The sequence below is a fragment of the Trematomus bernacchii genome, unplaced genomic scaffold (genome assembly GCF_902827165.1).
Source record: "Trematomus bernacchii unplaced genomic scaffold, fTreBer1.1, whole genome shotgun sequence".
Classification (NCBI taxonomy): Eukaryota; Metazoa; Chordata; class Actinopteri; order Perciformes; family Nototheniidae; genus Trematomus; species Trematomus bernacchii.
In genome coordinates this window covers 19,475,564-19,500,540 of record NW_022987720.1, presented here as the reverse complement: position 1 = coordinate 19,500,540, position 24,977 = coordinate 19,475,564, and the positions used below count along the sequence as shown (strand labels likewise).

General features: G+C 41.3%; 2 protein-coding genes across 2 annotated transcripts in view; both read left to right on the top strand.

Moving 5' to 3' along the window:
- Positions 1–12,440, top strand: part of LOC117492406 (ATP-binding cassette sub-family A member 3-like) — a 32,357-nt gene extending 19,917 nt beyond the window's left edge. Inside the window, exons 19-31 of the mRNA XM_034142666.1 lie at positions 449–755; positions 1,289–1,562; positions 2,115–2,319; positions 2,412–2,631; positions 3,380–3,541; positions 3,935–4,107; positions 4,559–4,693; positions 4,821–5,015; positions 5,139–5,326; positions 5,463–5,633; positions 9,131–9,327; positions 9,624–9,697; positions 10,129–12,440. Coding sequence (XP_033998557.1) covers positions 449–755; positions 1,289–1,562; positions 2,115–2,319; positions 2,412–2,631; positions 3,380–3,541; positions 3,935–4,107; positions 4,559–4,693; positions 4,821–5,015; positions 5,139–5,326; positions 5,463–5,633; positions 9,131–9,327; positions 9,624–9,697; positions 10,129–10,260 — 2,433 coding nt within the window. The 3' untranslated portion in view covers positions 10,261–12,440. The remainder of the gene's footprint in view (positions 1–448; positions 756–1,288; positions 1,563–2,114; positions 2,320–2,411; positions 2,632–3,379; positions 3,542–3,934; positions 4,108–4,558; positions 4,694–4,820; positions 5,016–5,138; positions 5,327–5,462; positions 5,634–9,130; positions 9,328–9,623; positions 9,698–10,128) is intronic.
- Positions 12,441–19,844: 7,404 nt separating this feature from the next.
- LOC117493275 (cytochrome P450 2K1-like) lies at positions 19,845–24,353 on the top strand. Its single transcript, XM_034143756.1, has 9 exons — positions 19,845–20,150; positions 20,733–20,895; positions 21,075–21,224; positions 21,385–21,545; positions 21,984–22,163; positions 22,244–22,385; positions 23,053–23,237; positions 23,345–23,486; positions 23,570–24,353. Exons 1-9 carry the CDS (start codon positions 19,941–19,943, stop codon positions 23,755–23,757), a joined length of 1,521 nt encoding a protein of 506 aa, XP_033999647.1. The 5' UTR covers positions 19,845–19,940; the 3' UTR covers positions 23,758–24,353.
- Positions 24,354–24,977: the final 624 nt, after the last annotated feature.

The following is a 24,977-nucleotide window of genomic DNA, read 5'->3' as shown; positions in this document are numbered from 1 at the left end:
CAGCGGACCCGGGTACAGGAGGGGTAATATTGTTCTTATTATACATCCATGGGTATTATGAGCGTTGTGGTTCAACGGTTCAACCGATCTGAATCGCTTTCTGAAGCAGTCACGTGGTATCGACAGGCAGCGAGGCTTCGTTTGTCATCGATGACGTCACTGGCCCAAAACGATACAAGCCTCGATACATGCTTCACAAAAAGCTTCGGGGATTACTCGACACACGCTCCGAAGCCTCGGCGCAATACGTAACATCACTAGTATTTACATTGTTACTCTACCTATTTCTCTATAAAGTGAAGATTTGTTTACCTACTTTTGATACATGCTCTGATAGAATAACTGTATGCTGTTGAAAAAACCCAATAAACATAGAAGCAAACTTGGTATATATCCTGCATTTCATTAATATGGCACACATTTAACATCTCCTTCCCTCCTCCATCAGGCCAGACTATACCTTCAACAGTTCTACGCCATGTTCTTAAAGAGGGCGCTGTACAGCTGGAGAAACTGGAAGGTGATGGTGGCTCAGTTCCTGGTCCCTTTAGTCTTCACCATTTTGGCCTTAGTTGTGGCACGCAGCTTGCCAAATCACAACAAGGCCCCTCAGCTGAGGCTGGCCCTCAGTCAGTACGGCCCCACCAGGGTTCCTGTGGCCCTGCCGCCGGGGATGGGCCCTGTGGCCTTTGCCCTGGCAAACGCATACAGCTCACAGCTCTCTGCCCAGCTTGGAGAGCTCGTCAACATCACAGGTGAGCATCGTGAGAGACAGGGACCTTGCTTGACGACTAAGTTGAATATTTACTCACTGTGGAGGAAATTCTTAAGAGAAACTGATAAATGATTCATGGACAAAGTTTGTCTTTCGTTATATTTAATAAAGTAATAAAGAAAGTCAATATACAAGTAAAATCGATCTCAAATGCAGAAACAGAGCCACTTCATCCTCAGAGGATAGAGAGGTTCTGCTCCCAGAACACAGCTTACAGTCACACTATATAGTAGAGAGAGTACAAACTGGTCCCACCCATCAATTGTCATTATCTAATAATCCCCACCATTACACCATAAAACCCCCCAGTCCTTAACAATTTGCAAATCCACCTTTTGCCCTTCCTGAAAGGTCAATCCTAAATGTCTCTGTTAAACACATATAGGACTAAAACTACAATTGAACAGAGTAAAATGCAATCGGAGTATAAAACATAATCTATATATATGATTTGAATGATTATGGGAAAATTTGAGACGACACTGACCGTATTCCCCTTTTGCTCCCCGTCAGACTTCACAGATTACGTCCTGACCCAGGCAGAGGAAGAAGGCGGCAGCTTTAATGAGCGCTGTGTGGTGGGTGCGGCTTTCCGTGGCAGCAGCAGCAAATATACAGAAGTGACGGCCTATTTCAACAACGCGGGCTACCATACACCCGCCACAGCCCTCATGTTGGTGGACAATGCTCTGTTCAAACATCTAGCAGGGCCCAATGCTTCCATCCAGACGGGAAACTACCCAATGCCACGCAACATGTCTGAGACCGCCCAGAGCCAGCTCAGAGAGTGAGTGGACAGAAGGGAAAGGGAAAAGAGCTCTTAAGATTCATTCAAGATTCAAGGCTTCTATTTTCATTTTTACATAGATACACTGTAGATATGACAATGAAAATCTTAGGTCACAGGCTCCTCCAAAAGTGCAACACAATACAACAGATAAAATAGTGCAAGTAAATACAAATAAAATAGAATAGAATAGAAATAGTGCAAGAATAGTCTTTATACAAGTAATTTGAATATTGATATATATATATATATATATATAAGTTGCAAACAGATGAATGTTATGGATGTTCTTTCAAAAGTTCAGTTGTTTAACAGTCTTATGGCCTATGGGATAAAACACAGTTATTACTCAAATCAAATCAAATCAGTTATTACTCATGCTATCAAATGTTTTTCATCAGTGTTCATGCTGATAAACAAAGGTTAGATTTCATGATTGAGTGTCTCTTTGTACTTCAGTAGTGCCTTGCTAGTTATTTCTCGCTTTATTTTTGACTTTCTTTTTAACAACCTCTTCCTCCTCATTTCTTAACGTTTTCCTCCAATCTGTAGGGGAAGAACCGGTTTCATCATTGCCATCAACCTGATGTACGGTATGGCCTCCCTGTCCAGCACGTTTGCCCTACTTCTCGTAACAGAGTCCTCTATCAAGTCCAAGCATGTACAGCAGGTCAGCGGTGTCTACCTGTCAAACTTCTGGTTCTCTGCCCTGCTGTGGGACCTGATCAACTTCCTGCTGCCCTGCCTTCTCATGCTGGTCAGTATGACACCAGTGGTCCAGGCAGTATACATACAAACTGATAAATGCTTTTTTACAGTCTCCTGTCCTAACGTGTTTTATTCTCTTAGGTGGTTTTTCAGGCATTCGGAGTCAAGGCTTTCACGGACAACTGCCACCTGGTAGATGTGTTGTTGTTACTGCTGCTGTATGGCTGGGCTGTTGTGCCTCTTATGTACCTGCTCAGCTTCCTCTTCTCCAGTGCAGCTACTGCCTACACCCGCCTCACCATCTTCAACATTATCTCTGGCACGGCCACCTTTCTGTCTGTCACCATTTTGGCCATCCCAGGTGAGAGGAGATACTTCCAGCAATGGTAGACGTTTAAAAGGAAATTACAGCAGTGGCATGAGTATTTCAAAGGACACACAATACAAGAAAGCCCCAACTTTTCAGACAGCTGTGAAAAATACTCTTGAAGATGAGAAAGGTTTATCTGATTGCGCAAGTTTTCCCCTACATGATATTACTCAAAAAATGAGACAGTTATCATTTGTTTGATTAAAGTATAAGAATTTTTTGCAGCAAAAACCATTACACAAGCCATCAGAAAGTGTGTAGGCCAACTAAGCTATTTACCTAGGCTAGGCTTACTTAGCTGTTTTTAAGCTCAACAAGACACCACAAAAACACTTGAAGTAACACGTGAGCTAAGCAACAATGGCTAAAAAGCACCCATAATGCAACAATCTTTAGGGTGATCTGATGTTGTGGCTGTGTAGATGTCTTGTCATCAAGTAAAATATAACCCCACTTTATCCAAATGTTCTTTCAATATAAAAAAAATGGGTTGCCATTGCTCGGGCCCTCATGTTTTGAGCTACTTTTAAGGATTGAAAAGCAATTGGCTGAAATACACTGCATTGCAGTGGGTGAATGGTAAAAAGGGAAAAAGCACTTGTCAACCCCTTCACAGATTTGGGTTCAGTTCCCAGCATTAGGGCTTCTGGCATGGCTGTGCCCTTTTTGAATACAAAATCGAATACATTTGTTCCCCTTTCCATCCCTGTCAATGATATCTTCTGAATTTATTTTCCAGAGTTAAATATGAAGCACATGTCGTACTTGCTGGATAAGGTTTTCCTGATCTTCCCAAACTATTGCCTGGGCATGTCCTTCAGCCAGTTCTACCAGAACTACGAATTCATCACGTTCTGCAACTCCAGTCCACCATTCAGCAGGATAGCGTGTGAAATAATGAGTAAGTACTACCTAACTGCAGCCTCGGAGAGTCGGTGTTTGCCCTTGGTAAAGCGTATGCTTTTAGGAAAAACAATGCAGTCTACTATTACAAACATATATGGGGATAATGGTGGTGGTTCATCTTTATTGTGACAGTAATTATATGAATAATGATGTACCTCAGGGTCAAAAGGTCAATCAGGATCATTATTTAATCACCCAGATCCAACAGAATTACTTTATTTTCATTGCATTTTATATCCCGACACATTCAAAACTGACAGCTTAACACATTTCTTTTAATCCAATTTCCCTCTGTCTTGAATCACTATAATAAACCCAAAGGAAATGATCACATTGTATGTACACCCTTCATATTTATGCCGTAATAACATTGTTTTTGTGTTTCTAGACATTACCTTCCAGCCAAACTATTTCTCGATGAGTGAACCTGGTGTGGGACGCTTCGTCGTGGCCTTCGCGATACAGGGTTTAGTCTTCATTATTCTGCTGTTTGTCATCGAGATGCAGTGTGTCCGAACTCTCCGGCGATTCGTCACCTCCCTGTTCAGAAGACATAAACAGGTAGATGGATTATGTGAGCGGTGAACCAGGCAGTGATCGTCTTTTAAATAAATATATTGGGATTCAGTTAGTCAGACTTCGCCATCTATGGCCCTTTATGAAAGCCATGTTTCAGTATTGCGATTAATCGAGAAATGGATGGCTTTATTTAAAACTTAGCTGCAGCTCTCAATGCCTTTTTCTATACAAAAGTTAGAATTGTGATTACAGTTTTAGCAGTCTTTTTTTTTTTTCATGAAATTAACAAACCTCATCTTATCTTGTTTATGAAGTGTTTATTAATGTCTCCTTTTGTAGGCTACTACATAATAAACTATAACAAATGTATGTTTGATTTCTCCATGTATTAAGATATCTGTTTGTTCATTATCGATGCTTGAAGTTTTATCGTACCATAGTCACACAATGTCTTACTTCTTTTGTTGATTTTTTTTCTACCCATATGTGTTAGTTCGCTCATACAGAGGATGCAGCTCTGCTTCCGGAGGACAGGGATGTGGCTGAAGAGAGAAAGAGGGTCCTGGAGTGTCAGCCGGTGGTAGAGTCTATGGTCGGCAGCCCCCTCGTAATGCAGGAGCTCAGCAAGGTACGATTTTCCCTCGCGTGATAACACAGACACAGCCTCAGTGTTTCAATATGTGTGACTCCTGAGGTGTGTGGCTTTGTGAGATATGACAATGTGGCACAGACCCACTGTTATCTCCCCTCCTCAGGTGTACAGCAGCGGGTCGACTCTTCTCGCTGTGGACCGGCTGTCTTTAGCTGTGGGGAAAGGGGAGTGTTTCGGCCTCTTGGGCTTCAATGGAGCAGGCAAGACCACGACTTTTAAGATGCTGACTGGTGATGAGACTGTGACCTCTGGGGATGCCTACATTGATGGATACAGCATCTTGAGGGACATTAAAAAGGTAAGAGCAGAAGGAGACAGAAGGAAAGGACGTACCTGGTAAATCAACCATCAATCGATGCCCATGGGTTTTCTTTTTTAAAGGTCTATGATTTGATAGAAAACATTTATCTCTGGATTGCAGGTGCAGCAGCGCATTGGTTACTGCCCTCAGTTTGACGCCTTGTTGGACCACATGACAGGAAGAGAAACTCTGAGTATGTATTCAAGGCTCAGAGGAATACCAGAGAGGTATGTGTCCGGCTGCGTGGAGAATGTCCTGAGGTCGCTGCTGCTGGAGCCTCATGCTGACAAACTGGTCCGCAGCTACAGGTATGGAGACTGAAGAAAATATCTCAGCCTTTTCTTCAATTTATTTTGTGTCACTTGGTTCACATACTAGCCTGAAAGATGCCCTGTTTTGTTACGTAGCTGCATGTAGATAATATGTCCTTATCAACTTGTGCAGTGGAGGTAACAAGAGGAAGCTGAGTGCAGGCATGGCTCTCATTGGTGGGCCTCCGGTCATCTTCCTGGACGAGCCTTCCACAGGGATGGACCCCGTGGCCAGGAGGCTGCTGTGGGACGCTGTGACACGCACACGGGAGTCTGGAAAGGCCATCATCATCACGTCTCATAGGTGAGCTTCACAGATGTATTAGATACTGACCTGATATTTAGAGCTAGTGGTCCTTTATTTGAGTATTTTCATTTTTTGCTAATTCATACTTCTAAGCTTTCCTTCAGAAGAAAATATTCAGTGATACAATAGGTATTCAGATCATTTACTTAAATAAATAAAACAATACAAAAACAAGTATAAGTATCTCTAAATTGTAAGAAAAAGACAGGTTGCTCTGTTTCCTCAAGGGTGTATTGCTTACAGAGAAAACAAGAATGCAATCCAAAAAGTTGTTTTCTTTTTTTTGTCAGGGCTACTACCGTAGTTGAAACATGTATAGCCAATACAAAAAAGGCTTTTTTAAATATATCCCTCTTAGTTAATACTATTTCTTACATTTTGGAGTGCCTGGATTGCCTTCCTGTTTACCTCATTGACTTTACAGTAAACTATACTTAAAATGACCCTTAGTGTTTTGCTACAGCTAAGTTTACTGTTGTTTGCATTTTCTGGGCTATTCTTTGTGTGCCTATTGTGCCTAGTCGTGGTCCCTTTTAAGAATCAGGATGACATCATCAGATGGGTGTGTCAGGTGATCATTAGAGAGGAAATAGGCAAAGCATGGCTCTGTGAGCAATGTCTAATTGTTTGTAAGAAATCCAGCTACATCTGCATACGTCTTAGGCCCCGGCTCCACGGGAACGCATACGGCAAAACGCATCGGAGTAACGCAAACGCAAAAAAGCTTCCGCCCACACGCAATATACACCGGATTGTGTCAAGCTCCACGAGACGGCTCCGTTTACATCCAACCGCTGGAAAAGCTGCAGTACATATGCCAAGCCTGTACGTGGTGCTGTAACTTCCTCCACAAAAGCAGCAACTTCCTCCACAAAAGCAGCGAAGAAGAATGGTTGTCATGGCTGCACTTCTGTTTATTCTCCGCGGTGGGGGCCGAGGGATCCGGGCAGAGTTTTTCGCCGGTCAACGTGTGTTAAAGTTTAAATCTTCTGGACAAAATTATAAAAGTGCCGGTCAAAGGTCTTCTTTGTTATTTATTGAGCTTTAAAACAAATGAATAACGACGATATAATGATATATAATAATAAAATACACGGAGGCTGTCTCTTTTTCCTCTCTTCTGACAGCGTCAGTGTCTGTCTCATGCAGCAGCTGATCCAGTAATGATGACTCGACAGTAAAAATAAACATATTTATAACTAGTTTAGGTAGTTTGAGAGGTAATTAAAATAGCTAAGGGTGATGATCTGACTTGAAGTGTGTGAGCAGCAGAGGTGGGGAGAGGCGGGGCTATTGCGTCGTCATTATCAGAAACGGATGACCGTATAGGCTCCCACACGGCCCCGTTGGACCCCCCAGAGCGCTCCGTTCCCAGATCTATCCACCTTTGGACCCGTTGTCGTTTGCAGGGTCTGTTTCTACGTTTCCGTTACGGCGTCGTCTAGCTTAAAGGGCTATACGCATGAGAAATATGCGGATTCAACCCGTTTTCGTTCCCGTGGAGCCTAGGCCTTAATGCCTTTGTTCGCATCGAATGTAAGTCTTGTTTATGTTTATGTTATTAACAATTACAGATGATTATTTTTAGAAAATATTGTATTCTGTGGTGTTTAACCTGTTAAGCCCGAGAGACCCCGGTACCGGGGCACTCCCGCAACATCTTGCAGGAAACAGTGTCTGAGGGCATGTTCATTTAATAAACTATGAATGTTTTATATCCATGTAACGGGAAGAAACTCATCTTACTGATCATTTTTATTTATTTTTCAAAATAAAACCCACAATGCTAACGCTGAGCCTCTGAATTAGCAACGAGCGAAAAATGCTAACAGATTACTGCACTGAAATTCACTCACAAAACCTTATTATTTATCTTTTCTGCACATCCATGACATCTTTTCACATCGTGAGGTGACACAGAATCGAAGGGTACCCTCATTATCACTCCATGATACGAACTCGCGACTTTATAAACAAAAACAGACATCAAAACATGTGGCGCTAGGTAGCTAAAAACGCTAACATGGTTTACCTGTCTCGTAGTCTGGTCAAAAGTGGTCTTCAATGGCATTAAAATGATAAAAACGCAGCTGAAGTTAATCCATAGGTTAATCCAATGTGTCTGTGTCCCTTTTTAAATGATTTCTGATAATCCATGAGCAATAAACCTGCTTTTCCGTTTCCAGATGTCAGAGCTAGAGTATAGGTTCGCTCTGATGCAAAACTGCATGTGCGAAGCCCCCACCTTTTTTTTTACCATGTGTGTGAGAGGGGAGATTCCCCTTCGATTCTATTGGCTCTAACGGTCAGAAAGAGATGTCAATCACCAAAATCGACCAATGAGTTCCAGAGAAACGGTAAAACCCCCATTTCCACCCAAATCACCTCAGAGGTGGAGTTTTTTTTGCTAAACCTCTCTAAAAAGGTCAAATGTCACTTGTTTTGCATCAATCTTGATACAGGGTACTTATTATATGTTGTACTTTGGATTCCTAAAGCTTTTAGTCTACCTTACCATCATCCAAGGGTAGTTTTCACTATAAGTAAAAAAGAATTTTTGGACGGACACTATAATTTACTATTTTTACTATGTTCAATCTGAATTTTCTTTAAAATAAAAAACATCTATATTGTTCTGACTTTTCTACATCCAACTCACAGGTTTATCATTACTTTGAGAAAAAAGATTATTAATTTAACCCTTTTAGAAGGGAAGATATGGTCATTTGTTCTGGGAATGTCTTTTTCGAGCCCGAGACCTGAAAAACAGGCTCAGGGCTAAACAGGTTAATGCTAGAGATCTTCCGAGTTGTCTCAATATTGTACAAGGTTAATGCAAGGAGAGTTAAATGAATAAATGTACAAATGGTTGATTATATGTTTAAAATATGATGCCATTTATAACTGTTTAAGTTCTAGAATTACAATAAATACATTAAAAAGCTTACAGTAAATATAACAAGGCAATTCAATTCATGTTAAAGCTGTGTTGATTTATATACATTGTGAATATTTGTGTATGTGGAAATGATCATAGTCTTGTTTATTTTTAGTTTCACACCATCCTTATACCATTAAACCTGTGGGCAAAGGATTCACGTCTTCAGAGTCTTGGTGTACGGAGGGAGTTTATCTGGCTGTTAAGCTATATACACTACATATACCGGGGACAGCACACTTAGCATTAACACTTCTTCCAACTAGACATAAAATAGATGCATCATAAATGATAATCCAGTTATATGATATAATAAACAATTACTGGCCTGTTTTTATGCATAATTACTTTAAGTATGTTTTGATACTAGTACTTATACTGTAACATTTTTAATAATGAACTTTCAAAGTGTTATTACAATTTGGTTTTTCCAATGTTACCTAGATAAAACATCTGAATACATGCTCAGAGAGTTTACATGCTACGTATTGATGCAGGAAAAGCAGAAAACATGACTACACCTTTAACCTGTCTCTCTGATATCTTCCCTCACCAGTATGGAGGAGTGTGAGGCTCTGTGCACCCGGCTGGCAGTGATGGTCAACGGGCAGTTCAAGTGCCTCGGGAGTCCCCAACACCTGAAGAGCAAGTTCGGCAGTGGCTACACCCTGCTGGCCAAAGTACACATCGAGGCTGAGCTGGAGGACAGCGACCTGCAGCTTTTTAAAGACTTTATTGAAAGTACCTTCCCAGGTCAGAGGCTAACTATTACAATAACAACTAAACAAATTATTTACATTACTGTATAAAGGATACAATTCTGTATATGTGACCAACTTAACCATCACATCTAAAAGACCATACATGTAATTGTGTTTTATGATGAACAAAATGTATTATTGTAGCTGCTTTGAAAAATATTGTTCTTCAATCGAACATGCAGATAAAATGATCTTCTGTTTTCTACGTTAAACAGTTGAGGGTGATTTACTGTCGAAGTAGTCTATAACAAAACAAATCTAATCCTATGAATATTTCTCCCACCACAGGAAGTCAACTAAAGGATGAGCACCAGGGAATGGTGCACTATCATTTGACAGACAAAACACTATCCTGGGCACAGGTAACGGTTTTATACAGTTCTACTCTCTCTGCACTTGTGCTGTGTTAGCGCTCCCTCTAGTGGACTGAATAGTATATAGTATCCCTTAAATACCTAAGCTACAATTTGATAACCTCAATAAAAATGTTCAACCCCAGAAATTGAAAATGTAAATGTTGAAAATACAGTTACAATAGGATAGTTTAGTTGTAGCATGTAATTCTAAAAAGCATTAAAGGCTAGCTTTCAAAAATGTGTTGTGAAAGTTAAGGTAAGTCACTGTGTGTGAACACAAGGAGAAATAATGTCTATTTACTTGTTTTAATTGTCAGAAAATGAAGACTGTAGCTTAAAATGTGATCATGGCAGAAAGGCTTAATAACACCAAAGATGCATCCATTTATCACTGCTTTCTTTTTTTACCTCCTTCCCTATTCTCCACTCCCACACAGGTGTTTGGCACTTTGGAGGCAGCCAAAGAGAAGTATCAGATTGAAGACTACTGTGTGAGCCAGATATCACTGGAGCAGGTGTTCCTTAGCTTTGCCCAGTTTCAGCACTGCATAGAGTGTGGGAAGAAGTAAGTGGAGCGAGGATTCCGTCCATCCATTGTTCATTTTCTACAGTCGTATATATGTGTGTGTGTGTGTGTGTGTGTGTGTAAGACCTGTGTGCACGGACCTGCTTTGTTAGCCTGCAGGTGTGTCCACGGGCTGGAGCATGTTTTATCTCTGGCTCCATTTTTACCTTGACAAACAACACATACACAGACACACTGGGCCAGTGACATCAACAACCTTTACCATCGTATAACGTTGGTGTGTCTTTGTTGGGAGATTCATGCTTTTCTTGTGGGAGGAGGAAGTACTAGGATTGGCGTTTATGACTCCAAGAGGATAATTATTAAACCAAGTAAAGAACAAAAGTTCTGCACCTTTTTAGTGAGGTGAAAGTCAATGAGACCCCTCATTAGATACTACAACTCTGAATTGTGTGTGACAGGGTTTTTGTTGTGCATTTGTGTACAGCTTGTCTTTCTTTTTGTTATTTATGATTGTATTTTATTGATTATGTTTCCAATAATTGTGTGCTTTTTTCTGTGATCATCAATCATCACAAGAGTATGAACCACTCCATTTGATACGTGTATGAAATTGTTGCACACCTTTGCGCCTTATCTTACTATAATGAGGGTTTTTGTTTCTTTATATTGCCCAATACAAAATGCCTGGTTATCCTCAAGAGCCTCTTAATGTTGTTGCCAGATGTAAATATTGTGATGTCTTCATGGTACTAAAAAAACACTTAATCATTCAGGCCAGAGCAGAACATTTTTTCATTTGAAGACTGTTTTGTGCACATTATTGAATGCATGCATACAATACGATGTACAGAGTGCATGCTACTGGAAGAGCGAAGAGCTGCTAGCGATTGCAAGAAGACCGCCCTTATTATCCTCAGATGACATTTAGACCAGTCTGAGAACATTTTATTACGCCTCCATTGTCAAGGTCTTGTGAACCATGTTTTGTTTGTTTCCTGCCAAACAAGTTACAGCAGCAGTGTGTAACCATACGATATCCAGCCATTACAGTTTACCCAAAAGCTATTTAGAAGGAAATCATTGTGCGACACAGGAGACTTTCTTCACAAGTTGCAGCAATGGAATGTGTTGACTTCAAATCATTTTGTAGGAAACTGCATGTGATTGGTTTAGGACTGAAATGAACTTTGAGGTTTCTTTTCCCCCCTTTTCTGCAGCTATGCATTTCAATTGAAACTCCTGTCCAGAGAGTTCAGAGAGCAAAATATGATCCCAGATTTTAGCCAGTTAATCTGTAAAACTCTGTAAATACCAAACCAACGAGCAGTGGACAGACTTTACTGCTGTTCCCTCTTATTGTGTAATGCTGTTCATTCAGGGAAACCAGAAAATGCAACAAAAAAGCCCAACAACCAACACGTTTGTTCTGTTTTATCTCTGCCAGATATTAAAATGATCTTCATCCTCTGCCTAAAAAAGATGCTTGGGGAAAAAATGATCTGTATAATGTTTGTACCTTTTCTTTTGTATATGCTCCTATAAATCTTATTTCAGAGCGTGCCCAATTGATCACTGTCACAAAACCTTTTTCGAGAAGTTGTTAAAATATGAGTATTCTGTAGGAATATTTAAAAAAAATACCTTCACAGTTTCCTGCTTTTCACCGAGACCAATATTATAATTTGGGCTGAATTGGCAATCCCTTTACCTTGAATGTAAAATGACATTCCTACTCTAAAGAAAACACTCTTACTTTCCAGAAGTGAGCTGAATGTATTTTACTGTCTTACCTGAAAGCAAAAGCAGTCAGTAATCAACTTTATTAACAGCTTCATATGATTTACAGAGATGTGTTTATGTCACCAGATGTTTGTGTGAGAAGAAGACTAGAGACTGACATTCCAGAAAGACATGGATATGTGACTCATTGGTCTTTAAAGGAAATGATCCTCCTAATTTTGTTACATTTTATGTGTTTTATTTGCACTTCATTACATGTATGACTTGAATCAATTACGATGTAAGATACGTCATTTGAGGAGAAATGGAAATGCTTGCGCTGCTGATATTGAATGATTAAGTTATGCTGAAAAACAGTGTATCATATTTAAAAAGGGAATTCACATCGTTGTTATCGTGTACTGTAGCCTACTGTACCATGAAACTGACCATGTCGACTGTATCGCTTTTAAATTAAATAATGCTCTATGCAAATGGTAGCAAATATCTGTGTCTGGTCACATTTTTCCTGAATCTGTTTACGGCTTGATACTAAAAGGCTCAATTATTAGTTTAAAGAAATAATAAATAGCAAAGCCGGAAAAGAGGTATATAATCAGAGGGAAACAAATCCAAATTTCCGAGATTTAGTGTAAATTTACAAAAAAATACCTTGAATATTGAGATTATAAAGTCATACATTTGCGTTAGAAACTCAAATGATCCTAGATAAAAGTAATTAATATACAATCATTTGTTTTTGAAGAACCACATCGCTTCACTTTTGTTAACCCTTGTGTGGTGTTCGGGTCAAATTGACCCGATTTCCATTTTCAATGAATACAAAAAAATATAAGGATATTTTCGTTCAACCTGAAACTCAATGGCCGGGGCTTATTTATTGTGAAGGACAAGTGGAATTGTTTTAATTTTTTTCCACTTATGAAAAAATGCCCACCCGCATTTATGTCCTTCATAAGAGGTTCGGGTCAATCTGACCTGGATACAATACCAGGACAGACAGACAGAGAAAAACACACAAACTAAAGACAGACACACACACACACACAATGGTATGCATAGAGAAGCTGTTTGATCCTGTTTTCCCTTGATCTTTACCCTTTGTAGTGTGTACACAAAACTATCCTAGAACATAAACATTTTAGATCTTCCAGAAATGTATAAACATTTAACATTTTCTCGCACTGTCCCCCTCGCACCTGCACGCCGGAGGAGGGACTAAACTGAGACATAACCTCACATTACAGTGTATAGTGCAGAACTACAATTATCTACCAGCAAAATGGCCAAAAGATATTCTGCTCAGAGAGCCTTGGAGCTAATAATGGATGAGAGTGAGTGGAATGCATTGGAAGAACACGGTGAAGTGGAACAGGAAGACATTTCTGAAGATGAGGATAATGTGGAGGTAAACTCAGAATTTGACAGCGAATTGGAAGATGAACTTGACTCAGAGCCAGCTGCTGGAAGACCCCCACAGCCAGCCGCTGAAGGACCCCCACAGCCACATTAAAAATAATGAACATTAATGAAAAAATGTACATTTGTTCTAGAAAAGCATGAGCAAAATGTGAACCTAGTTTTTATTACAGTGTATTTTTTTTAACATAAATTACATTTTTATCACAAAAAATGATGGACACTTCCATTGTTAAATTTGATCTCGCAAAGAGTATTTTCAAAAACTAATCATATATTTCATTTATATTGTTGGGGAATGAGTTAAAGACAATATATATAAGGAATTGTGCATGTTGAATTTAGTTCTTTATTTTTGTTAAACCCTGAAATATGTCCCGGGTCAATTTGACCCGAACATTACCAAAGGGTGCGAAATGTGAACATAACACAAGGGTTAAATCGATGAACTAATCAGACTACCCAGGCCAGATGAGTTTTCCTTGGAATATTAGCCCCCTCTCCCGGCTCCTAATATGAACCTTGAATTCGTCGTATCCACATTAAATCGTTCATTTCAAGTCCTCACGTTTTTCAACTTTAATTAGTTAAGGAAAATGCATTCGTAGCCTACACATGTTGTATATGAGTCTTTGGGTCTTTCTCAATCGCGAGTACGCTTGCTTGGTAGCACATGTCTGCCGAGCATCTTCAAGGTTCAAGGTTCAAGGTTCTTTATTGTCAATCTGACATAGCTACAGAGTAATTATGCAGTTGAAAATCTTATGTCACAGGCTTCTCCAACAATGCAACATAATAACATAACATAATAACAATAAGAGCAAGAGCAATACAAAAATAGTAATAGTTATAAAAATGAAATAAAGTTATGATGTGGAATAGTGCAGTATGAGTCTATATACAAGTTATTGGAATGATATATATATATTAGGTATTAGATACATACTACTGAGTAGCAGTTGAATGTTTGATGTTGTTTCAACAGTTCAATTGTTTAACAGTCTCACTGCCCGCGGGAAGAAACTGTCTCCGAATCTTCTTGTCCTTGCCCGGATGCTGCGGTAACGTCTGCCAGACGGCAACAGAAAGAACAGTTTGTGGCTGGGGTGATGGGGGTCTTTGATAATCCGTAGTGATTTCTTCCTGAGCCGCTGGGAGTAAAGGTCCTCCATGGATGGCAGCTCCGTCCTGGTGATGTGCTGTGCAGTTTTCACCACCCTCTGTAAAGCCTTACGATCGAGGTCGGTGCAGCTGCCGTACCAGGCCGTCATGCTGCCAGTGAGGATACTCTCTATCGTGCACCTGTAGAAGTTGCAGAGTATCCTGGAATCCATTTTGAACCTCCTCAGCCTGCGGAGGAAGAAGAGCCGCTGTCGAGCTTTCTTGGTGATGGTGGTGGTGTGAAGAGACCATGTCAGGTCCTCAGTGATGTGGACCCCAAGGAACCTGAAGCTTTTGACTCTCTCCACCGTAGTCCCATTGATGGCGATGGGGGCGTGTCCCTCTCCCTGCTGCTTCCTGTAATCCACAATCAGCTCCTTTGTTTTGCTGATGTTGAGATGGAGGTTGTTCTCCTGGCACCAAGATGTCAGGTTTCGACCTCCTCTCTGTATGCCGTCTCGTCATCGTCTGTGATCTGGCCGATGACGGTCGTGTCATCAGCAAACTTCACGATGGTGTTGGAGCTGTGTGTGGCCACGCAGTCGTGGGTGAACAGGGAGTAGAGGAGAGGGCTGAGCACGCAGCCTTGAGGGGCACCGGTGTTAAGAATCAGGGTGGAGGATGTGATGTTTCCCACCCGCACTGCCTGGGGTCTGCCCGTCAGGAAGTTTAGGATCCAGTCGCAGAGGGCGCTGTTGAGCCCGAGGTCTCTGAGCTTGATGGCCAGCTTGGAGGGCACAATGGTGTTGAATGCTGAACTGTAGTCAATGAACAGCATTCTCACATATGTGTTCCTGTTCTTCGGGTCCAGGTGTGAGAGGGCAGTGTGGAGGGTGAGGGCTATGGCGTCGTCTGTGGACCTGTTTGCTCTGTAGGCAAACTGCAGGGGGTCCAGAGATTCAGGGAGGGAGGAGGTGATGAATAATTTGACTAACCGCTCAAAGCACTTCATTATGATGGAGGTGAGTGCTACTGGGCGGTAGTCGTTGGGGCAGGTGATGATTGTCTTTTTGGGGACAGGAATGATGGTGGAGTGTTTAAGACATGTGGGGACTACAGACTGCAGCAGGGACCTGTTGAAGATGTCTGTGAACACCTCTGCCAGCTGAACTGCACACACCCTGAGAACACGGCCAGGGATGCCATCAGGTCCAGGAGCCTTGTGTGGGTTAACCCTTTTAAAGGATTTACACACATCTGCCCTATTTAAAACAAAAGGGCAGTGTAGCTCCTGGTCCCTCTGTACCTCCACAGCCTGGCTGCTCTCAAAGCGTGCAAAAAAACTGTTTAGCTCATCTGGGAGAGATGCGCACGCAGACACTCCCGCAGCACCCCCCGCTGCTCCTTTGTAGTCAGTCATTGTCCTTAGTCCCGCCCACATATTCCTAGTGTTACAGCCTTTGAAGTCAGATTCCACCTTCTCTTTGTACTGTCTCTTTGCATTTTTTTGCTTCAGAAGCGAGTCAAGAATACTTCCTGGCATTCGGAAAACTGTGGGTGTTTCTCAATCGCGAGTAAAGCTGCTTCAGAGCCACTATTTCAAGCATACTACGTCATCGAGTGCCGCCGAAGTACTGTTCCAATCTCCAGTATACTTGGAAATCTACCGAGCCCGGCGTACTCCGTTTGGAGAAATATCGAGTGTGCACATGAGTAGACTTCGCGGTCTTAAAATCCCCACAATGCTTTGCGCACGGACCAATTTCCCCAAATCTGTGGCGGAAGATGTAAGGCGGGGCCTCTCATATGACGCACACCTGCACACTTGCTAGCGTGTTCCACACTTCGTTTTCCGAATGTCAGGAAGTATTCTTGACTCGCTTCTGAAGCAAGATGCTCGGCAGACATGTGCTACCAAGCAAGCGTACTCGCGATTGAGAAACACCCAAAGAGTGGAACAGGCTAGCAAGTGTGCAGGTGTGCGTCTTATGAGAGGCCCCGCCTTACATCTTCCGCCACAGATTTGGGGAAATTGGTCCGTGCGCAAAGCATTGTGGGGATTTTAAGACCGCAGAGGGTCCTTCTCAGGTCGATTAAATGGAATCCCTGCGTCCCTCACTTGCGTCGTTTCCCTGCGTTTAGTCCCTCCCACCAGGGAAGCATGGAGAGACGCAAGGAAACCACGAGAAGCAGGGAAATTAGTTTTAAGAGCAATGGGACGTCCTTTCCTCCGGAGCGTCACGTGAAGCGACGTCCGTTTGTGATGACTCCGCACAGCTGTTCGTCTGACAGCAGCTCTGTCCCCGTTATTTTCCCCCGCCTCTGTTAGTACCCATTTACTGACACAAACATTTGTATCATCTGTTGTAGACCCAAATACATTACATAAAATAAGAACTCATTCTCAAAAAAGATAAACGCCATTCTTAAAATGTATAAACGAACAATAGTTGGATTAATATTGATTAGAGTGCACAATAAATAAAATAATTCAGAGAAGAAAAAGAGATATGTTATCTATCAAAACCCAGTTAGATTAACATTCATTGCATTGGATTGCACACTTTGTTTGTGTGGATATGTAGCAAATTAACATGTTAAATAGCACTTAATGACTGACTGAATGGAAATGACAATAAATGAAAATGTAAACCGAAAAAAGCGATCATGAAAATGTTTCCAATAAATGAATAAAATAATTTTTGACCACTTTGTTGTTCAGATATATCACATATTTGTAACTGAATGATGCATTCATTGAAACAAAACACAGTATAAACTGAGGAGTGAGTCGCGCGAGTTTCATGTATTTTCTTCACTCCGCTGGGAAACTGCTCTCATGTCAAGAAGCATCAGATCAGTGCATGCGCTGCATCGTCCAATCAGTGAGCGATACACAGTAAGGGGGCGGGGAGAGTATCTGAGGATTTCACCGGAGGATGGTCTGGTCGGTGGTTCCTCGGTTATCGCTCCTCCATTATCGCTCCTCGCTCCTCGATCCTCGGTCCTCCGGCAGAAATAAGAGTCATGGGACGCTACTCAAGATGGCGCAGACAAATCAACTTCCGGTGATACCGAGGACCGAGGACCGAGGAAATGAAAATAGTCGACCTGAGAAGGACCCACAGTCTACTCATGTGCAGCCTCGATATTTCTCCAAACGGAGTACGCCGGGCTCGGTAGATTTCCAAGTATGCTGGAGATTGGAACAGTACTTCGGCGGCACTCGATGACGTAGTATGCTTCAAATAGTGGCTCTGCAGGCTTCCATGTTACTGTTTGCTTGCGTCTCTCACGAGCAGTAGCGTGGCGTGGGGAAAAATGTAGGGGATGCCCATTTTTTTGGGTTGGTTGGGGGGGGGGTCAATAACGTAACCAGATGAGTGATTACAGCGCCCGGTATCATTTTACACACATTTGTATCACACAGATGCAGGACTTGCACACGCCTGTTATCTAACCGACAGGTCCGCACGCACTCTCCAGCCGAAACTCTCGTTTTATTAATTTAAGCATTTACTTATTAATTTATGCAGACACCCCACCCCCCCCCCCCCCCCCCCCCAAATGCAATACCAGCCGCTCAATGCGCAGTGCAGATTCGGTAATGAATAAAAAAGAAGCATTCATTCACAAAGTAAATCAGGAGACCTTTAAAGTTTTATGTACACATCAAAGTATCAGTAGGCGTGTATGAAACACATGAATTCAAAAACAATTATGTACAGAAACATTTGCATGCGATAGTCCACCTTCTCTTCCCTTCCCTACACACGGCAAGTGCAGCAACAGTCCTCGTCTCTGTAATTAGCTCAGTCCGTAGTCCAAAAGTAACTAAAAAATATAAACAATCTCATCTATTCAGGTGAAATCGCCAGCCGCCTCTGAAGGGTTCCCTTGGCATGGCCCTGACCAATCACAGGTTGGCAGGGGCATCACGTGGGCCTCATCTGATTGGTCAATCCCTCCATTTTTTTCACCAAGGGAAGCCTGATCCGACTAGCCTCCTCTCGCAACAGTGAATGCAATCTTCTGTTTCACCATAACATCTAGAGGGGCGCTGTTTGTTTCACTCTTTGTAATAAATACTCAATGAGAGTGGGGGAGAGACGGGCCGGCAGCAACACACAGCAAAGGAGAATTATCGAAACAAAACGAAGTGTTTTTATTTATTTATTTAAATTATAACTACAATCCGAAAAAACGGGAAGCCTGGCTTCCCTTGGCCTCCGGGAGAAAATGCCACTGCTCACGAGATCTGCAACACTGCCTCCGTCCCTTTATGGCCTCATTCTTCTTGTTATGGCGCATTTCCATTGCAGCGCGTAGCTCGCTTTAAGCGTGCCGTGTCGTGCCGTCCCCTTTTTTGGTTGTGCTTCCACTAGGCCTCGTTCCGGCGCGGCACGGCGCGGGGCCACTTTTTCCCCTCTTTTCTGGCCCTAGAAAATTGTGGTTCTATCGGGGCCAACAAACAGGGCTGAGTCGGGCTGAGTATGCTAAACTAGAGAGAGGAGCGCTGGCAAGAGGGCTAGAACTACAACAAGATGGACATATTTGACCGTGATTTAATTGTAATACACGTTTCAAAATGATGCCGAAGTAACAACATACTGATACCGGTTAGTAAAAACCATGAATTAATGCTTTGTCAAGTCTGCAGACAGACGGCAGGCGAAAAACCTTTTAAAATTCGTGTTTTTCTAGATGGAGATTGGCTAAGCTAACGCAGTATATGCCCCGACCGTCCACACTCACAACAACGGCCTATACAGACATAAATAAGGCAGCGACTGTATTCACCATGACACAGGCAGTCTGTGGTGTGTACTTGTTTAACTTTTGTCGAGTTTCTGAACATATATAAGGAGCTGTGAGCTCTGAGTGCTCACAGCTAACGGCTGTGTTGTGTTTCTGGATTTCTCATTGAAGATGACGTCACGGCTCCGCCTACACTGCGTTACTATAGTAACTACCCCAGTTCCTAAACTGTAATGGAAGCGCAGCATGAAGTGAGTCGGCCCTGTTAAGGCCCAACGCGGCCAAGCCGTACCGAGCCGTACCGAGTGTGGCCGAGGCCGACCGTGTAGTGGAAATGCGCCATTAGTGGCCTGCAGTTTCCTCTTTAATTCATTTTGTAGGTTAACCTATTGCAAGATATCCTATACCCTGCCATGCATTGGTAAACAGACCTATGTTTATATGACTTTTTACAGACCAGTCAAACCGCTCCTTAAGTCTTCAGCCTCCAAAACATGAATCTCCAATTAAAACAAGTCCTTCTGCTTTGACTGCCAGGATTGGATCTGTGTCACAAACACCGTCCCCGTGGGCGGGGACCAGCCCATAATGCTCCTTTACCTAAAACTCAGTCAACAACATTCCATATTATTTGTGCTTGCATGAGGAGCGTGAACACCACGGTGTTATCTGCAGGGCTAAGCACTGTAAACAGCAGAACAAATGTCTCTTTGGCACGATTTTGTTCTCATCTTTTTCTCTAATCCCACCACTTTGTTGGGGTTGGTGGCTCTCCTGCTCATTCTCTATCTTGTATCCAGTAGTTTAATCACCAAGGAAATAGGGAAGGGGCCCCCAGGACCGAGGCCTCTTCCCCTGCTTGGTAACCTGTTGCAGCTTGATCTCAAGAGACCCTACAAAACCCTCTATGAGGTAAGCTATCCTAAAGCAAATCCATTTTGATACAGTTGTTGTTGTTGGAGCTATATATCTCTTTATATTATGTAATACTTAAACATTTATGTTCTTGCTGTTTATAGTGTTTATTGTAAATGTAGCCTATTCCTAGTTATTGTCGTAAGTTAAAGTAGTTTCTATGCTTTTATTTTTAAGGCATGTTTGGGCACTGGGTGATTAGAGCACCTGGTGTAATTGTATATATTGGAGACAGGTGGTGGTGGGAGCCAGAGCACTAGTAGGCAAACGGTTTTTTACCAGGGTTTTCCAGCCACAAGAAAGGAAAGCCATAGGAAAGGCTTAAGGAACAAACCATAGGAAACCTGTTGAATGATATTGGATCATAATAAAATGCACAAACGGATACTCTTGTCTAGACCTGGATCATTGCCCTCCGTAAGTTCCGCTAACTAGTGCCTCAGCGGCAGTGTTATTTTAAGTTAATTATCAGTTTTATTTCTATATGATTTTGGCCGCTACAGTTGTAGTGATTCACTTGCAGGTCATGCAAAAAAATGTTTACTTACGCCATCTCTAATTTTTTACATTTTTTAACAGCTTTCAAAGAAATATGGGTCTGTGTTTACGGTATACTTTGGAACCAATAAAGTGGTGGTGCTGGCTGGATACAAGTCAGTAAAGGATGCTCTGGTCAGCAATGCAGAAGAGTTTGGAGAAAGAGAAATCTCCCCTATTTTTCATGACATAAATGAAGGTCACGGTAGGATTTACCTTTACATAATCTTTAATATACAGTATATTTCAAACAATAGAAAAAACATTGTAGTGATAATACCTACCATTTATTTGTTGTGAGTCAAATTACACTTGAATATTGTGTTGAATAATACAGACATGACTACTACAGATTATATTTAACATGCATGTCATGTTTAAAAGGAATCCTGTTTGCAAATGGAGAATCATGGAAAGAGCTGAGACGTTTTGCCCTCAGCACCCTGAGAGACTTTGGCATGGGCAAAAGAATAGCGGAGCAAAAAATCCTAGAGGAATGCCACCATCTGACCCAAATGTTTGAAGATCACAAAGGTATGGAGTAAAAAGCATTTTTTTATTCATCACCCATGTTTTACAGTTTTGTTGTAGCAAAGGCAAATCATGGTGAGGTTCATTTTAATATTAAAAGGCTGCCCTCTTTGTTTTCTTCTGAAATCCTAATAATATCAGTATTCTCAATGCCATTTTACAGGGAAACCATTTGATACAGCGCGTCCGTTGAATTATGCAACATCCAATATCATCTCCTCTATCGTGTATGGCAGCAGATTCGAATACAATGACCCCAGATTCAAGGAAATGGTCAGAAGAGCCAACCAGTCCATATGCATTGTTGGATCTGCACAAATCCAGGTAGGCCTCATACTGCTTCGGTTGAAAAATACATGATTTAGGGACAACATGAAAGCTTTTGTTGAATATTTTTGCAAATGGTCAACACCATAAGCTTTTAGCAGAAAGTCCAATAGAAGGTTTAGTACTGTCTTCAGGTCTTTTATACAGATTTGGGCTGGTTGGTGTAAGAAATGTGTGTGTTGTATGTTTGGGTAAACATCCATTATCTCTTTAAAGGTGCTGGTGGAGCATCATTCTAGTATCAGCTTAAATAGTTGCTTTAGGGTAACATTTAACTGACAAAACAATAAAAGAATGATTGAAACTAAAGGTATGGAGATGGGAAATGTTTATTTTACTGTATCAAATTACTAATCAGGTGTGTCTTAACATTGAATACACTGTACAGTATATATGTTGGGTGTGCATTTTCTTCATTAATCTTTGTTTTCACAGCTCTACAACATGTTTCCCAGGCTGGTCAGTTGGATAAATAACCGTCAGCTGCTTTTACGAAATGTTGAGATGACCATAAGAGATGTCAAGGCTTTAGTCAAGAATCTGAAAGAGACTCTGAACCCTAGCGTCTGCAGAGGGCTTGTCGACCGTTTTCTGATTCGGAAGGAGAAAGAAGAAGTAAGACAACCTCACTGCATATGCATCAAACAAAGAGAACATTGTATTTTATAACAATATGTGGGTGCTCTTTCTCTCAGGACTCTTGTGTGAAGGACACTCACTACAACGAGAAGAATTTGATATTTACAATAACCAACCTGTTTTCTGCTGGTACCGACACCACAGCAACTACACTGAGATGGGGTTTGCTGCTTATGGCTAAATATCCGCATGTACAAGGTAAAAGAAAGATGAGGCTTGTAGGCGTGCATTTATATTTGCACCTGTGGATGCCCATCAAATAAATCAAGTTTAGATAGATTAAAATGTGGTTGTTATTATATAAGTTCAAATATATATATATATATTACGATAAACCATTATGCTGGAAACCACTTAAAGGGAAAGTAGCAGGCATTGAAATAAAGCTAAGTAAGTAACCTTCGGGAGATAACAAGAGTACAGTAGTTTTAGTCCTCCCTCTTAAGTCACTACCCTTTTGAAACCTTTTTTTTGCTTTTACCTTTTTTTCTATTTTTTACAGATTGTGTTTTTATGCAGGCTTTATTTTCAAGCTAATTTCAGGGAACACCAGTCTTACTTAAACTATATTACAGAAACATTTTCTTCTGTAGATTTCGAAGGCAGAGGAAATGTAACGCAAATTACATTCCCATCAGCCTCAGCTGCACTTTGCGTTTAGTGATTATAAACCATTATGGTAAACATGGTAAACGATACATCTGATAGCATCGTCATTTTGAACAGGTTAGCATACTGACTTTAGCATTTTACCCCCAAAAGTACAGCTTCACAAAGCCACTGGCAGGGCTGTGAACTCTTAGTCAAGATACAAATAACTTATGAATATACATATTTTTAACAGTTATTGATTTTGTGTGTTCAGACCAGGTCCAGGAGGAGATGAGCAGAGTGATAGGAAGCCGTCAGGCAGGGGTCGAAGACCGGAAGAACCTGCCGTACACTGATGCTGTCATCCATGAGATACAGAGACTGGCCAACATTGTCCCCATGGCCATTCCTCATAAAACCAGCCGAGATGTCACCTTCCAAGGATACTTCATCAAAGAGGTCAGGTGTTAAGGTGTTTCAATACTTAGCCACAACAAAATATGCCGGAGATTCTCATTCTCTCCATACTTGTTATGATACACCTTGCTCTCCGCTTTTTCCTACAGGGGACTACTGTGCTTCCTCTTCTTACTTCTGTCCTGTATGATGAGAGTGAATGGGAAACACCACACACTTTCAACCCTTCCCACTTCCTGGATAAGGAGGGTACATTTTTCAGGAGGGACGCCTTCATGCCATTTTCTGCAGGTACCAACTTTGTATTTAAATATATTACCATTCTAAAGATGCGATCCAGTTTACCAACATGCAAATCAATTTTTCTCTCAAAGGTCGCAGGGTGTGTCTGGGGGAGAGTCTGGCCAAGATGGAGCTGTTCCTCTTCTTCACCTTCCTCCTCCAGCGCTTTCGTTACACTCCTCCACTTGGAGTTACAGAGGATGAACTGGATCTCACTCCAGCTGTGGGCTTCACCCTCAGCCCGTCACCTCATGAGCTGTGTGCCGTTAGACGCCAATGAGTAATGGAGCTAGGGCACTGCATTATAACTGCTTGTAAAAATGAATTGTGTTTAACTGTTATTAATCAGCTAGCATTTGTCCTATTCTCATGAAGTTGTCTGAAATTGTATTTTAGAAATAATGTTATATTACTATAACATTTTTAGAACTGCCTCTTCATACAGCTGATACCTCATGTTTATCTTCAATGTACAATCAATTGCATTTATTTACCAATCTTATATTTTTGTCACCATTTTTTACCTTAAATAAATACTTAATAATTCAAAGAAAATTCTGGATTCAAGCGTTGTGCTTCTGCTTGCTAACATGCTAAAAAGTACACACAGGTCCTTGATCATTCATTGCTGCCCATTGTAGGCCTACTTCTCTAGAAATAAAAGGACTATTTTGTTTGCATACAGTAAGCACAGTGTAGGTCGATTTAAATAGGTTTCTTTTGTGCCATTGAGATGGTGGTGAAGAACTTAAGATAGCTCTCAGCCTAAAAGCATTCAAGAACTTTGAGTGAATTGAGAAATGCTGTTTGTTTGTAACAAATGCTTAACTAGCCAAATAGTCCCACCAAATAAACACTAAGATTTTTGTGACCAGCTTTTGTTTATTTCAGTTTTTTATCTTCATATTTGTTTTTCCTTTTTGCCGTGGGGGGACAAAAATCCTCCTTGGGTTTCTTGAAATGCGCTCTATAAATCCAAATTATTATTTAGGCTTCTTCTAAAGTTATAAGTCATTGAACTCATAAAATGCTCACTTTGTGTTAACAAACCTTAACTGTGTCTTACTTTCCACAAGCATATGTGCAGCTTTGTGTTTTTTATTTAAGTTGTAAAATGTGGTTTCAGGTTCTTGTCAAGGTTGGGGAAAATCAGGACCCAAATGCAGGATGAGTAGAAGCGGGATTTAAACAAAAAGCGAGCTTTATTTAACAAAAAAGCTGTTGACCATGAAACAAGAATAAATCCAAAAACTGGTAGCATCTAGACAAAAACTGACAGGAACAAACAGAGGTGCAAGGAGGACATGAAAGAAGATCAGACAAGGGCAACGGGTGAACACAAATGAGGCACAATCAGACACAGGAGGGCAACCACAGGGAGAACAGAATTTCAAAATAAACCCATAACTAAACACACAAAACTAAAATAATGACAGTTCTAGGCTTTTACATATACTGGTTCTATCCATGGCTCAAAACAATTTAGCATATTCTTGTTTT

Coding starts and splice junctions, on each gene's coding strand:
- LOC117493275 (XM_034143756.1), top strand. CDS start 19,941: ATGTCTCTTTGGCACGATTTTGTTCTCATCTTTTTCTCTAATCCCACC. Junction 22,164..22,243: donor TTCGGAAGGAGAAAGAAGAA/GTAAGACAACCT, acceptor TCTTTCTCTCAG/GACTCTTGTGTGAAGGACAC. Junction 22,386..23,052: donor TAAATATCCGCATGTACAAG/GTAAAAGAAAGA, acceptor TTGTGTGTTCAG/ACCAGGTCCAGGAGGAGATG.